A 16,576-nucleotide genomic window follows, 5' to 3' on the forward strand; every position below is an offset into this window, starting at 1 on the left:
GAAAGTGTGAGTTTGTGTGAGTGTGTGTGAGTTTGTGTGAGAGTTAGTGTGGGTTTCTGAAAGAGTGTGAGTTTGTGTGAGAGTTAGTGAGTGTGTTTGTGTGAGAGTTAGTGAGAGTTTCTGAAAGTGTGAGTTTGTGTGAGAGTTAGTGAGTGTGAGTTTGTGTGAGAGTTAGTGAGAGTTTCTGAAAGAGTGTGAGTTTGTGTGAGAGTTAGTGTGAGTTTGTGTGAGTTAGTGTGAGTTTCTGAAAGAGTGTGAGTTAGTGAGTGTGAGTTTGTGTGAGAATTAGTGTGAGTTTCTGAAAGAGTGTGAGTTTGTGTGAGAGTTAGTGTGAGTTTCTGAAAGAGTGTGAGTTTGTGTGAGTTAGTGTGAGTTTCTGAAAGAGTGTGAGTTAGTGAGTGTGAGTTTGTGTGAGAGTTAGTGTGAGTTTCTGAAAGAGTGTGAGTTTGTGTGAGTTAGTGTGAGTTTCTGAAAGTGTGAGTTTGTGTGAGAGTTAGTGTGAGTTTCTGAAAGTGTGAGTTTGTGTGAGAGTTAGTGAGTGTGAGTTTGTGTGAGAGTTAGTGTGAGTTTCTGAAAGAGTGTGAGTTTGTGTGAGTTAGTGAGTGTGAGTTTGTGTGAGAGTTAGTGTGAGTTTCTGAAAGAGTGTGAGTTTGTGTGAGTTAGTGAGTGTGAGTTTGTGTGAGAGTTAGTGTGAGTTTCTGAAAGAGTGAGTTTGTGTGAGAGTGAGTGTGAGTTTGTGTGAGAGTTAGTGTGAGTTTCTGAAAGAGTGTGAGTTTGTGTGAGAGTTAGTGTGAGTTTCTGAAAGAGTGTGAGTTTGTGTGAGAGTTAGTGAGTGTGAGTTTGTGTGAGAGTTAGTGTGAGTTTCTGAAAGAGTGTGAGTTTGTGTGAGAGTGTGAGTTTCTGAAAGTGTGAGTTTCTGAAAGAGTGTGAGTTTGTGTGAGAGTTAGTGTGGGTTTCTGAAAGAGTGTGAGTTTGTGTGAGTTAGTGAGTGTGAGTTTGTGTGAGAGTTAGTGTGGGTTTCTGAAAGAGTGTGAGTTTGTGTGAGAGTTAGTGTGGGTTTCTGAAAGAGTGTGAGTTTGTGTGAGAGTTAGTGAGTGTGAGTTTGTGTGAGAGTTAGTGTGGGTTTCTGAAAGAGTGTGAGTTTGTGTGAGAGTTAGTGTGGGTTTCTGAAAGAGTGTGAGTTTGTGTGAGAGTTAGTGTGAGTTTCTGAAAGAGTGTGAGTTTGTGTGAGTTAGTGAGTGTGAGTTTGTGTGAGAGTTAGTGTGAGTTTCTGAAAGAGTGTCAGTTTGTGTGAGTTAGTGAGTGTGAGTTTGTGTGAGAGTTAGTGAGTGTGTTTGTGTGAGTTAGTGTGAGTTTCTGAAAGAGTGTGAGTTTGTGTGAGAGTTAGTGAGTGTGTTTGTGTGAGTTAGTGTGAGTTTCTGAAAGAGTGTGAGTTTGTGTGAGAGTTAGTGAGTGTGTTTGTGTGAGTTAGTGTGAGTTTCTGAAAGTGTGAGTTTGTGTGAGAGTTAGTGTGGGTTTCTGAAAGAGTGTGAGTGTGTGAGTTAGTGTGAGTTTCTGAAAGTGTCAGTTTGTGTGAGTTAGTGAGTGTGAGTTTGTGTGAGAGTTAGTGTGAGTTTCTGAAAGAGTGTGAGTTTGTGTGAGTTAGTGAGTGTATTTGTGTGAGTTAGTGTGAGTTTCTGAAAGAGTGTGAGTTTGTGTGAGAGTTAGTGAGTGTGTTTGTGTGAGTTAGTGTGAGTTTCTGAAAGAGTGTGAGTTTGTGTGTTAGTGAGTGTGAGTTTGTGTGAGTGAGTTTCTGAGTGTGAGTTTGTGTGAGAGTTAGTGTGAGTTTCTGAAAGTGTGAGTTTGTGTGAGTTAGTGAGTGTGAGTTTGTGTGAGTGTGAGTTTCTGAAAGAGTGTGAGTTTGTGTGAGAGTTAGTGAGTTTCTGAAAGAGTGAGTTTGTGTGAGTTAGTGTGAGTTTGTGTGAGTGTGAGTTTGTGTGAGTTAGTGTGAGTTTCTGAAAGTGTGAGTTTGTGTGAGAGTTAGTGAGTGTGAGTTTGTGTGAGTTAGTGAGTGTGAGTTTGTGTGAGAGTTAGTGTGGGTTTCTGAAAGAGTGTGAGTTTGTGTGAGAGTTAGTGTGGGTTTCTGAGAGTGTGAGTTTGTGTGAGAGTTAGTGTGAGTTTCTGAAAGAGTGTGAGTTTGTGTGAGTGTGAGTTTCTGAAAGAGTGTGAGTTTGTGTGAGAGTTAGTGTGGGTTTCTGAAAGAGTGTGAGTTTGTGTGAGTTAGTGAGTGTGAGTTTGTGTGAGAGTTAGTGTGAGTTTCTGAAAGTGTGAGTTTGTGTGAGTTAGTGAGTGTGAGTTTGTGTGAGAGTTAGTGAGTGTGTTTGTGTGTTAGTGTGAGTTTCTGAAAGAGTGTGAGTTTGTGTGAGAGTTAGTGAGTGTGTTTGTGTGAGTTAGTGTGAGTTTCTGAAAGTGTGAGTTTGTGTGAGAGTTAGTGTGGGTTTCTGAAAGAGTGTGAGTTTGTGTGAGTTAGTGTGAGTTTCTGAAAGTGTCAGTTTGTGTGAGTTAGTGAGTGTGAGTTTGTGTGAGAGTTAGTGTGAGTTTCTGAAAGAGTGTGAGTTTGTGTGAGAGTTAGTGAGTGTGTTTGTGTGAGTTAGTGTGAGTTTCTGAAAGAGTGTGAGTTTGTGTGAGAGTTAGTGAGTGTGTTTGTGTGAGTTAGTGTGAGTTTCTGAAAGAGTGTGAGTTTGTGTGTTAGTGAGTGTGAGTTTGTGTGAGTTAGTGAGTTTCTGAAAGAGTGTGAGTTTGTGTGAGAGTTAGTGTGAGTTTCTGAGAGTGTCAGTTTGTGTGTGAGTCAGTGAGTGTGAGTTTGTGTGAGAGTTAGTGTGAGTTTCTGAAAGTGTCAGTTTGTGTGAGAGTCAGTGAGTGTGAGTTTGTGTGAGAGTTAGTGTGAGTTTCTGAAAGTGTGAGTTTGTGTGAGTTAGTGAGTGTGAGTTTGTGTGAGTTAGTGAGTTTCTGAAAGAGTGTGAGTTTGTGTGAGAGTTAGTGTGAGTTTCTGAGAGTGTCAGTTTGTGTGTGAGTCAGTGAGTGTGAGTTTGTGTGAGAGTTAGTGTGAGTTTGTGTGAGAGTTAGTGTGAGTTTCTGAGAGTGTCAGTTTGTGTGTGTCAGTGAGTGTGAGTTTGTGTGAGAGTTAGTGTGAGTTTCTGAAAGTGTCAGTTTGTGTGAGTGTGAGTTTGTGTGAGTTAGTGAGTGTGTTTGTGTGAGTTAGTGTGAGTTTGTGCGAGAGTTAGTGTGAGTTTGTGCGAGAGTTAGTGAGTTTCTGAAAGAGTGAGTTTGTGCGAGTTAGAGAGTATGAGTTTCTGAAAGAGAGTGTGAGTTTCTGAGAGTGTGAGTTTCTGAAAGAGAGTGTGAGTTTGTGCGAGAGTTAGAGAGTGTGAGTTTGTGCGAGAGTTAGAGAGAGTGAGTTTGTGCGAGAGTTAGAGAGTATGAGTTTCTGAAAGTGTCAGTTTGTGTGTGAGTCAGTGAGTGTGAGTTTGTGTGAGAGTTAGTGTGAGTTTCTGAAAGTGTGAGTTTGTGTGAGTTAGTGAGTGAGTTTGTGTGAGTTAGTGAGTTTCTGAAAGAGTGTGAGTTTGTGTGAGAGTTAGTGTGAGTTTCTGAGAGTGTCAGTTTGTGTGTGTCAGTGAGTGTGAGTTTGTGTGAGAGTTAGTGTGAGTTTCTGAAAGTGTCAGTTTGTGTGAGAGTCAGTGAGTGTGAGTTTGTGTGAGAGTTAGTGTGAGTTTCTGAAAGAGTGTCAGTTTGTGTGAGTGTGAGTTTGTGTGAGTTAGTGAGTGTGTTTGTGTGAGTTAGTGAGTGTGTTTGTGTGAGTTAGTGAGTGTGAGTTTGTGTGAGAGTTAGTGTGAGTTTCTGAGTGAGTTTGTGCGAGAGTTAGTATGAGTTTCTGAAAGTGCGTGAGTTTGTGTGAGAGTTAGTGTGAGTTTCTGAAAGAGAGAGTGAGTTTGTGCGAGAGTTAGAGAGAGTGAGTTTGTGCGAGAGTTAGTGTGAGTTTGTGTGAGAGTTAGAGTTTCTGAAAGAGTGTGAGTTTCTGAAAGAGTGTGAGTTTGTGCGAGTTAGAGAGTATGAGTTTCTGAAAGATTCTGAAAGAGTGTGAGTTTCTGAAAGAGTGTGAGTTTGTGCGAGTTAGAGAGTATGAGTTTCTGAAAGAGTGTGTGAGTTTGTGCGAGAGTTAGAGAGTGTGAGTTTGTGCGAGAGTTAGAGAGTGAGTTTGTGCGAGAGTTAGAGAGTATGAGTTTCTGAAAGTGTGTGAGTTTGTGCGAGAGTTAGAGAGAGTGAGTTTGTGCGAGAGTTAGAGAGAGTGAGTTTGTGCGAGAGTTAGAGAGAGTGAGTTTGTGCGAGAGTTAGAGAGAGTGAGTTTGTGCGAGAGTTAGAGAGAGTGAGTTTGTGCGAGAGTTAGAGAGAGTGAGTTTGTGCGAGAGTTAGAGAGAGTGAGTTTGTGCGAGAGTTAGAGAGAGTGAGTTTGTGCGAGAGTTAGAGAGAGTGAGTTTGTGCGAGAGTTAGAGAGAGTGAGTTTGTGCGAGAGTTAGAGAGAGTGAGTTTGTGCGAGAGTTAGAGAGAGTGAGTTTGTGCGAGAGTTAGAGAGAGTGAGTTTGTGCGAGAGTTAGAGAGAGTGAGTTTGTGCGAGAGTTAGAGAGAGTGAGTTTGTGCGAGAGTTAGAGAGAGTGAGTTTGTGCGAGAGTTAGAGAGAGTGAGTTTGTGCGAGAGTTAGAGTGAGTTTGTGCGAGAGTTAGAGTGAGTGAGTTTGTGCGAGAGTTAGAGAGTGAGTTTGTGCGAGAGTTAGAGAGAGTGAGTTTGTGTGAGAGTTAGTGAGTGAGTTTGTGTGAGAGTTAGTGAGTGAGTTTGTGCGAGAGTTAGAGAGAGTGAGTTTGTGCGAGAGTTAGAGAGAGTTTGTGCGAGAGTTAGAGAGAGTTTCTGAAAGAGTGAGTTTGTGCGAGAGTTAGAGTATGAGTTTGTGCGAGAGTTAGAGAGTTTCTGAAAGAGTGAGAGTTTGTGCGAGAGTTAGTGAGTTTGTGCGAGAGTTAGAGAGTATGAGTTTCTGAAAGTGTGTGTGAGTTTGTGCGAGTTAGAGAGTGTGAGTTTCTGAAAGTGTGTGAGTTTCTGAAAGTGTGTGAGTTTCTGAAAGTGTGTGAGTTTGTGCGAGAGTTAGAGAGTGTGAGTTTGTGAAAGAGAGTGAGTTTCTGAAAGTGTGAGTTTCTGAAAGAGTGTGAGTTTGTGCGAGAGTTAGAGAGTGTGAGTTTCTGAAAGTGTGAGTTTGTGCGAGAGTTAGTGTGAGAGTTTGTGCGAGAGTTAGAGAGTGAGAGTTTGTGCGAGAGTTAGAGAGTGAGAGTTTGTGCGAGAGTTAGAGAGTGAGTTTGTGCGAGAGTTAGAGAGTGAGTTTGTGCGAGAGTTAGAGAGTGAGTTTGTGCGAGAGTTAGAGAGTGAGTTTGTGCGAGAGTTAGAGAGTGAGTTTGTGCGAGAGTTAGAGAGTGAGTTTTTGTGCGAGTTAGAGAGTGAGTTTGTGCGAGAGTTAGAGAGTATGAGTTTCTGAAAGTGTGAGTTTGTGAGAGTTTCTGAAAGTGTGAGTTTCTGAAAGAGTGTGAGTTTGTGCGAGAGTTAGAGTGTGAGTTTGAGTGTGAGTTTGTGCGAGAGTTAGTGTGCGAGTTTGTGCGAGAGTTAGAGTATGAGTTTCTGAAAGTGTGTGAGTTTGTGTGAGTTAGAGTGTGAGTTTCTGAAAGAGAGTGTGAGTTTCTGAAAGAGTGTTTGTGCGAGAGTTAGAGTGTGAGTTTCTGAGTGTGTGTGAGTTTGTGCGAGAGTTAGAGTGTGAGTTTCTGAAAGAGAGTGTGAGTTTCTGAAAGTGTGAGTTTGTGCGAGAGTTAGAGAGTGTGAGTTTCTGAAAGTGTGCGCGAGTGTGTGCGAGAGTTAGTGTGAGTTTCTGAAAGTGTGCGCGAGTTTGTGCGAGAGTTAGAGAGTGTGAGTTTCTGAAAGAGAGTGTGAGTTTCTGAAAGAGAGTGTGAGTTTCTGAAAGAGAGAGTGAGTTTGTGCGAGAGTTTGAGTGTGAGTTTGAGTGTGAGTTTCTGAGTGTGAGTTTCTGAGTGTGAGTTTCTGAGTGTGAGTTTCTGAGTGTGAGTTTCTGAGTGTGAGTTTCTGAGTGTGAGTTTCTGAGTGTGAGTTTGTGCGAGAGTTAGTGTGCGAGTTTGTGCGAGAGAGAGCTATGTAAGAGTGTGTGTGTGTGTGTCACAGGCTTTCAGCTCTATCACTAATTCAGTTTATCAGTAAAGACTCTGTTCATTATGAAGGTAAGAGCAGTCACTTGTACAGGTTGAGCTCCAGGAGGAGCAGATAGACATCTGTGTTGCTTTGTAGGGGTTTGTTTGTGAATGACAGAGGTGCCAACATCTGCATTTTAACCTTTTGTGATCCCGTCTTCCACATGGTGATACAGGAGGAACCTAAAAAAATAGACATTTCTGCTTTTTCAGACCCAAAGTGAGTAAAATTCAGCCAAAGTGAACTGAAGGGGAAAGGACATGGGACAGTTTGCATTAGAAGCCTGGTGAATAACAGGAAGACAGGAATGTGGAGTGTGAGGTGTTGGTTTGGGAGATCAGTAGAGAAGCTGCTGATTATTAAGTAGTCCCACTTGCCTCACTGTTTTTGCTAGCTCACTGAAGGCATCATCATTAAAACTTTTATCATTTACGCCCGGAGCTGTACTATCCATCAGCATATCCATACACTAAGGGTTCTGTGGGTTTACATAATATATATATATATATATATATATATATATATATATATATATATATATATATATATATAATTTTTATTTATTTATTTATTTTTTCTCCCTCCATGCTCAGATTTCCTTGTTAGCAGCGTGGGTAGTGCTGTGTCAGCAAAAATCTATGCGTCAGACTCGAGCTGCAGGGCCGTAAAGGGGAAAAATGTTCAGGAATAATTCGCACTTTACGTGACGTTTAGCAGCAAAACGTGAAGGAGAAGACGAGCTCTATCCAGGAGTCCACCAGAGTTTGGTGATTTCCCTGTACAGAGACACACTCGATTTAACTCACCGCTTAATTATCAGGTGAGCTTCTGCAGGGAAATCGCCAATCTACAGGACTCCAGTCCTTCAGGAGAGGAGCTGGGCACCCTTGGGAAACAGCCTGTAATTACGTACACACACACACACACACACACACACACACACACACAGAGATGGAGAAGGACAGATGAATCGTACTACACAGTGGAGTTTACTATGCCTGTTTAGCAAAAGCTATGTGAGTGATGGATGTATTTAATATGCTGGTGCTCCCTGTCCTTCTCCTCTCCCACGCACACACACACGATACTCATTGCTTAAAATGCAGAGTGTCCCACACACACACGCGCGCGCACACACACACACACACACACACACACGCACACACACATGATACTCATTGCTTAAAATGCAGAGTGTCCCACACACACGCGCGCACACACACACGCACACACACACATGATACTCATTGCTTAAAATGCAGTGTCCCACATGCGTGCGCACGCACACACGCGCGCACACACGGTACTCATTGCTTAAAATGCAGAGTGTCCCACGAGTAATAGTACAGTCTGATATGTCATATTTAAGCAGGAAGAATTCATCATCAATGATTTAGCCATGCAGATATTTTTGGCCTCTGCTTTAACGACCTGTTTGTTTTTTCTGGCACAGATGGATCTCAGGTCTTGCTAACTCTTTAATTGAACCACTGGCTTCAAAGTGCTCGATGAGATTGGCCACTGTGTCTCGTTTCATCGACCAGAGACAGGGCTCTTCGAAAAAAGAAAGCGTCTCACTTGAATCTTTGGTTTTTTTGGGTAATATTAGTATTTGAGGCTCTGTGTGGAAAATTAGTGGAAAATCACAAGATTGAGAAATGTGGGGGGAAAAAAAAATGAATCAATTAAGATAATTATAATAATACTGTTTAATGCTACTACTAATAGTGAAGGCAGGTTGTGTGCGTAATGCTCCAGGTACAGCGGTGGAGCAGTACGCTGGGCAGCGTGCCCCCTACAGGCTCTGAGTTCTGATTACTCTGCTGCTGTTGTTGTTGTGTGTGAGATGATGGAGTCTCTGCTGATGCAGATCTGCTCCCTGGGAGTTCTGCTCTAATCGCCTCATGCTCTCTCCCTCTCCTGTTTCTCTTCATTACTCCCTAACATGCTCGGAATAACTTTCCTGCCTTCTCAAATGATGCGTTAGCAGTCAGCGCGGTAATTTAAATCAATTTGTACAATTACGTCTAGGCTGATTTCCTCCGTTGACCTTTCAGTCTGAGTGATTGACCCCCGGTGACCTTTGTTAACAGTCGGGAAAAGGTCGCACTGTGTTTCAGCGCCATTTCCAGCACCTTTTTTCTATGATGTAGATGCCTGCGTTCGGGGCACGGGAGCGAGAAACGGAGCGATGGACTGCGCTCGGTCTGAATGAGCGCAGTGTGTAGAAGCACAGCGTGAAAATGGACACTTCTTAAAGGCTAGTGTAGCATTTTATTATAGCATAGTGCACTTCTGATTCTCTAGAACAGCACAGCTCTGACTCTATATTATATTATGGCTGTGAGCACGAAGCCTTTACCATCGCCACATATACGTTACTTTTCTTCGCATATCCCAGCTGAGGAAGTTTGGGTCTGAGCGCAGGGGTAGCTGTAATACAGCACCCCAGGAGCAGGGAGGGGTTAAGGGCCTTGCTCAATTGCCCAACAGTGGAGTTTGGTGGTGCTGGGGCTTGAATCCTGATCCTTCGATCAACAACCACTTTAGCCACCACTGCCCCAACTATACTGTACTTAATAATCGTTTGCTTATGAGCTTTCTGTCGTTTATTTAGCATGTTTTGAAGGCTTCAGTATCTGTTCATCGGAGCAGCTGTAACGTTTTCTGAAACATGCAGGTCTTTAGGACCATGGAGTTTATGCTTCATGGTTTCTTGCTCACATTACAAGCTGTATTTTATTTTTTATTATTTAAACTTTATTATTTTATTTTTCTTTAATAAAAATTACTAACAGTTCTGGTGTAAGAGGAATAAACAATCCAGGCTGGTAATTTTGCATCGTCTTGAAGTGCTTTATTCCTCACAACCTTGAGCAGCTTCTGAATGATGGCAGAAGGATGTGCAGTCTTTTTTGAGTCCTTTATAGACAAAAGTGTATTTCAGTAGTCATTTAAAAAAACATGTAATCTATGAATAACATGATTTTTTTTTTTTGATTTTTTTTTTGTGATAGTAAAATTTTTGCTACACAACCAAACTCCACTTTCCTGAAGGCATTGTGTGTGTGATGCATTTTTCATCTACATTTTCGTAGCAGCAGACGCTTTTATCCAAAATGACTGCAGCGAGAGCACAATTCAGCCCTGATTCAAGCCTGACTATGTATTATAGGCTGCATTTTTGACATGAAGCTGCTAAACTGACACGAAAGACAGATTTTTACTGTCGAGCCCTAATGTATTCTGGAGATCCGAGCTGAAGGACACAATAAAGAAATGCAGCTCGCTACAATACCTTGGCTGTGCAGGGGTCATTTCTAACAATACCGTGTTTCGTGATGGCTTATGCTTTCGGGTTCATTTGTAAATTCGTATGTAATGTTTTACACACTGATGCGCATAGTCATCGAGTCGGTGTCCGTACCACTGCCTCGACTTGGGTACTCTGTATACCGACCCCATATTTACCCTGTGTCTGAGGTTAAAGGAATAATGAGTGAGAAAATGTTCTTAGAGCGACTCAGGGTTTAAAGAGTGGAAAAGGATGTAGAGTACATAGATTAACAGGTTTAAACGAACAATCATTCTGCTCCTTAATGAGAGGGAGAAAGCGCGTGTGTGTGTGTGTGTGGGTTAGGGGTGCCTGTGTGGCAGCTTGGGTGTGTGTACCAGCACTAGCTTTATTGATTTCTGTGCTGAGCCCATAATCGAGCTCTTCTTGTCTGTCTGACAGTTGAGTGTCTATCTGCTTTGTTTGATTCAATTAGGGACTGATGTTGCTAATCCTCCTCTTACACACGCATACACACACGTGTACGCACTCACACGCACACACACATACATATACACACACACGACACACAAAGATAGCCGGAGAGATTCACATTCTAAACATGAGGGATTTGAGCAAGTCGATAAAGACGAGGTCGAGCATGCTTTTCTTCTCTCCTTTTCTATTACTCTCTCACTAGAGAGAGAGGGAGAGAGAGAGAGTTTGTGTTTAGTCAGCGGCGTGATGCTGGAGTTTTTACAGGTTTAACACTCATTTTACTTTCCACAGAGGATTTCTGAAACGCAGGCATGTTTTTGAGGGTCTCATAATAAAACAAGTTCTTTTGCTTCACTGCTTCTGTGTGTGTGTGTGTGTGTGTGTGCGCTTGCATTTTGTCTTCACTCTGCTGCAGTTGTGCTTCATGATGCTTATGGGATTGTTGTGTGCTTTCTCCTGTAGATCCTCATCAACTCTGTGAGCTCCTACAGACCAGCACTACTGTATGAGAATGTGGTGGTTGGGGAGGGCAGCCCTATCCTGAGAGACCTGCTCTTCAGCCCTGACCAGCACTACATCTACACACTCACCGACAAACAGGTACACACACACATGTACACACATGTGTACACACACACACACACAAGCACTTATATCTGTTCACTTCACAGCCATGCAAATGGCCTCTGGCTGTGTGTGTGTGTGTGTGTACGCATGCGTGCATACTCGTCAGCAGTCTTCGTTAAAAACTGCCGGTTCTTTGAAGCCTCCATCAGGCTTCTTTAGTGCACAGCGCCTCATTAATGTGTGTCTGTATCTGTATTTATGTGAATGTGTGGTTAACCAAGTCATTTCCTTTTTGCCCAAAGCATAACCTAATTTACACAAGCACAAATGTGTACACACACACACACACACACAGTCTGCAGTGGAGCAGTAGAGGAAACTGTAGACATGCTCTGTACATGAAGGTGTCATCTAACATCTGCACTGAAGCGTTATTGGGGAAAAAAGGAATGAAAACACACATGAAGAGCTTTTGTTGATCTAATTATTAGTGCAGTTATGCAAGACCTACCCTTACCTTATCTTTAGTAACCAAAGAATCATTTTTAATAATAATAATATTAATAACAAATACAACAATATTATTATTATTATTATTATTAAAAGCTATTTCTTTTTTTATTTACTTATTTATAGCTTTTTATTTCTCTTGGGGTCCAAAAGTCCTCACAAGGTGAACACCTTCAAATTTTCCTTTTGTTGTGCAGACATTTGATTCCTACCAAGCTCACACACACACACACACACACACACACCTTTCTGACCTCAACTTTCCTACTGTATTCCTAGCTGTGTGTATATGTATATTTAGTTTTCGTTTCTGTGTGTGTGTGTGTGTATGTATGTATATATATATATATATATATATATACACTTCAGCTGTGTGTGTGTGTGTGTGGGTGGGTGGTGTAGTAAAATGCCTGTGTGTTCAGGCTGTCAAATTATTTAAGAACTGCATTCATATTTTAATTGCTTTAAAGATGGATTATTTAAATGCTTTCTGCTATTAATGAGCCTGTAGTTCTTTCCTGCTGCCAAGAGTGTGAACATAAGCAGTAGGGCTATATTATATAGCATGCCTTCCAGAATTATTGGCACCCTTTCTATCAGGGTTGCTCATTTCCCTAAACACTGCACACAAGAATTCCAAATTTCCACTTAAACAATCATTTATCTTTGTTGTAGCAAATTAAACGTGTGTGTGTGTGTATGTGGTGGCCTGGATAAACCTTTCATATAATAATCCTAGTCCTGATGCTCACCTCTTTACTAGAGATGATCGTGAAGCAGCAGCATTTCATCATATCTCATGTTTGACATTTACTTCCATCACTCTGCATCATATGATGCATTTACATGATCTTTATCACCTCCTTCCTCACTACCACAAACTGCTCATCACTCATGTCTTAACCTGAAAACCTTTACAGTATTTTCTACAGTTAATCTCTAAACATATCTCAGTCTGTAAATAACCATTGTAGAGAATTATTAGTGTGTATATTTTTGTTGAATTATTTACGTAAGTATAAGTATTTAAGATGTAGTTCTAATTGGTATATTGTGAGTTTATTGTCTCTTAGTCCTCTGTGTTGTGGCTGTTCTGAATTTCCCCTTAAGGATTGATAAAGCACTCTCTACTCTATTAAATGTTCACTACATAGAGTAAAAGTTAAAGGTTTGCACGCTGTAAACCCGACAGAACAACACCAGAACAGAGCAACTTCGGCGAGTGAATGTGGGGAAATTACCAGCATACATCATATATCACTTTTGGTTTATTTTTTTATTCCCCATCCTCATTTTCTCATCCAATTTGGTCATCTGCCAATTCCCACCCACCCGCCAGCCAGCTCTCTAACACACGACAGCCGCCAAGCAAGGATGATGAAGCCTGACGCACGCTTCCTCTAAGACATGTGAAGCCAAGCTTTGCATTTTTCATCATGCTGCATCACCGTGTAGTGCAACACACCCAGAGGAAAGTGCTAGCTACCCTCTTCTGCATACACAACCTCACAGATGCTCCGTGATTCGCTCGTGACTCTGTGATTGACATGAGACAGAGTATGACGTCTCTCCCACCGAGAGAGCATCGGCAAGTTTCAGGGTGGATACTTTTCTCTGGAGCCACGTACTTTATTTTTAGATTTATTTTGATTGAGAAATGATGCATCAACTAGACACTTAGGTTCATTTAACTATAGTCCGCTCCAGAATTGTTGGCACTCTTGGTAAAGATGATTCAAAAGTGTAAAGCGTTTTCTTTTATATTTGACTCAAGTTCACATGAGTGTTTAGGGAATCTGACATGGTCCCCTGTGACATTCTGTTTAAGGAATTTGGGACTACCCCTTAATTTTTAGTCATTAGTCTTGCTTTGTCTTAATGAAAATAGGAAAAAGCTACATCAGGCAATGAGTGTGTTAAATTCATAATAATTCATAATAAATAACAGTAATAATAATAAATAATGAATAATTATAATAATACATCAGGCAATAGATGTAAAATATCTTATATCTCCATGTCTGGAAATGCTTGTAGACTGTTAGAGCAATCCTCCATCAGTCCGTCCATCCATTCATCCAACTGTCCATCCACCCAATTATCCATTCATCCATTCGTCTGTCCGTCCTTCCAATTGTCCATCCATCCACATCCATCCGTCCATCATTCCATCCTTTCATCCATCCTTCCATGCAGGTTCTCCTACAGAGGGTTGTGGGGAGTCTGGAGTCTGTTCCAGGGGACATCCTGGCCAGGATGGCAGCTCCTTGCAGTAAGAAAATAAGAATAAGAATCAAAAAGAATTGTTTAAAAATAATGTTTAAAACTACCAGAGCTTTGATGGACCTGCCTGGAAAAGGATGCCGGTATATTTGGTTGCAGAAGATTACAAGAAATTTGCAGAAGATTTTGGGGTCACAGAGTTTCTCTAATTAGACATTACCTCCATGCCAATAAACCTGCAAGACGTGCCAGGAGGAAACCTTTTCTTTTTTATAGTCTCAAATTTACGGACTTCACTAGACGCTGCTGGGACCAGGTTCTCTGGTCAAATGTGACAAAAATAAAGCTATTTGGCAAGAAATACTCCTCATGAAATACCAGGAGATTTTAAAATGAAAATTTGGCTGCCTCTGCCAAGAAGCTACAACTGGGTCATGGTTGGATCTTGTAGCAGGACAGGGATTTAAAAAATGCACATAAAATGGTTCAGTGGCTACAGAATGAAGCATATGACATGGCCATCCCCATTCCCTGACCTATGCCTCATTGAAATACTGTGTGGTGAGCTGGAGAGGAGAGTCCACAAGGAGGAGAGGACCTAGGACTCTGGAGAGATTGCGTATTGAGGAGACTTGCATTCCCTGTTCTGTATATTATTACATCAAGCATTATGCGAGAAGACTCGCTGCTGATATGCTGGCAAAGTGGAGTTGTAGAAAGTCATAGTCTGAATAATGGTGGCATCTGTGGTTTTGTTAAATATATTTTTTTGACATTTTTTAAAAATTCTCTTAGGATAAATTTAGTCCAGAGTGGAACAGTAATAAATAAATAAATAAATAACCCTATCAGCCAGAGAATTAGAGTTCAAATGCCATAGATGGTGCAACTGGGAGTCCAAGAGAACCAATACTGGCTGCAGTCTCTGGGTGAGAGGGAAGCCATGCACTTTTCTTCTCTGTCAATCACAGTGATAGTTGCCAGTTATGGGCATCTGTGTGCTTACATATGTGGAAAAAGGAAGACTTTTTTGTTTTTGTTTTTGTTTTTTAACTCATATAAATATTTATTTATATTTATTATATTATTATATATTATATTATATTATATTATAAATATATATTTGTTTATATATAAATATAAATTCTTTCTGGAGGAGAGTTTTTTGTATTGCAAAATGCATTTTCCCCATTAGAAATAATGTAAATGCAGATAATCCGTCCCAGCCTCCCAAAAATATTACCAATATTACCAGTACGAAGCGTATGGAAACTGAAAAATTAGGCTCAAAATAGTAGAGACCACCCACACCACCAACCTGTCAACAGAAAAACGTACAAAATCATGTAGCTTTTGAACGCATGCTGAATCCAACGTCGGTATTGACTCTTTCGAAACAGCTTTCATTGACTAAAAAAAATAAAATATCTGTAAACTCGCTTCGGTTGGCTTTGCTTGGCTTTCCACTGACGCAAACAAGTTTTGAACGGCTCCCGGACGTTCACGAACATAGCCAGCGTTCGGTTCGATTCGATTCTTAAGGTGAAAATTTGTAAGGGAGGGGATTCGTATGCCATGGTTCCTGTGCGTGTGTGTGTGTGTGTGTGTGTGTGTGTGTGTGTGTCTTCTTTTTTTTTTTTTTTTAATGTGGGTGCCAATAATTCTGTGTATGGCTGTATATCCTCAACCATAAGTAAAATCATATACCTAAGAGATTATAGAAGACTTTCTCAGCCTTTGAAATTATGCATATAATGGAAATATGAATAGCATTCAGACAGTGACAGACAGCATTTGTGTCTACATGAGTACATTTTATTCCTGATTTCACCTTTTTTTCTTTACCCCAACCCCCCCATCTCACCCCCTCTTTCTCACCCAGTCTTCATGCTCTGCTAATTGTGCAGTATTAATATTCATCGAGGCCCTGTTGGCCTTTGCTCTGTTTTTCTCCTCTTCTAATCAAAGGGGATCACACTGCAAACACTCTGCTCATGCATGCCAATGTGGATGACACACACACACAAAGAGCATGCATGTAGAATGTTCCTTTTGTGCTGAAAATCGCATGTTTCTGTATTTTGGGAGATCTTCACACACACGCTCGCTCTGCTCCTGCTTGTTGAGCTGAGATGTTAATGAGGTGATAAGTGGGTGATGATCAAGAATATAGATGAAGACAGTATATATCCCTTTATGGTCACACAGATCTGTCATGCTCGCAGTTGCACTAGTCATTTTTGGGGCGCGATTGTTTGGGTTCAGTTCATCGACAAGAAGGCTCATGTTACCCTCATAACAAACACACACACACACACCTGGAGCATAGCCAAGCTCATTAGCATACTTGGCCTGAAACTGTCATTGTGCATGTGAACACTCCACTGTGTATGTACACCCTGCTCCCCCAACACACACACACACACAATGCCCTTCTGCATTCTGAGTACACTGAAGCTTCTGAGTATCAGTCTGCTTTGTGTGTGTGTGTGTGTGTGTGTGTGTGTACTATCAAGTTGTAGATTTGGGTTGATAAGAGGAGTGGAGGGCCTCGGTATTGAAACACTCAATCACATTTAGAGTGCTTACTTCATTCTCTACCATTCAGCCCCCACACTCTACCCCACTCCACCCCACCTGGCTGGCACACACACATACACACACCTTGTAACACTAGCCTTTTGCTTAACATGGAAGTATAACCTTTTCTGACTGATAACGTGTACACATGTAAATGATCACTGTATTTGTCTCAAAGCTCATATACAAATACACGCACGCGCACACACACACACAGTATTGACTTTCTCAGCAGGAGATATGGTCATTGTCATGTTAATCTTAACTGACTTGGCCTTAGAAAGCTCTGGAGAACTGAAAAGCCAGATGGCAGATATATTCGTGCAATGGTCATTAAACAGGCACACACACACACACACACACACAGAGCACAGCACAGCACAGCATATGCGTTTTGAACAGTGCTACAGCGCAGGTCTTATTGATGTCATTTCTGTTTATTGACCCATTTAACAGCTTTTTTCCTCTCGCTTTCTTCTTTTCTCTCGTGTCCCTTTGCCTCCTGCTGCATCGCACGTCTGACCTTCATCACCCTCAGCCAAATGATCAATTAATATTAATACCGACAATACATAATACATATGATCATATCAATATTAACATTAAATGACCAAAAGCCTTGAGGGATATATATACATCCTCTTTTCCTAG

At 41.4% G+C, this 16,576-nt stretch overlaps 1 protein-coding gene across 1 annotated transcript in view; it reads left to right on the forward strand.

The window, feature by feature from the left end:
• plxna1b (plexin A1b) overlaps positions 1–16,576 on the forward strand; it is a 221,784-nt gene that overhangs the window by 106,833 nt on the left and 98,375 nt on the right. The window contains exon 4 of the mRNA XM_058402390.1: positions 10,508–10,645. Coding sequence (XP_058258373.1) covers positions 10,508–10,645 — 138 coding nt within the window. The remainder of the gene's footprint in view (positions 1–10,507; positions 10,646–16,576) is intronic.

This window comes from Hemibagrus wyckioides, linkage group LG11 (genome assembly GCF_019097595.1).
Source record: "Hemibagrus wyckioides isolate EC202008001 linkage group LG11, SWU_Hwy_1.0, whole genome shotgun sequence".
NCBI classification, from domain to species: Eukaryota; Metazoa; Chordata; class Actinopteri; order Siluriformes; family Bagridae; genus Hemibagrus; species Hemibagrus wyckioides.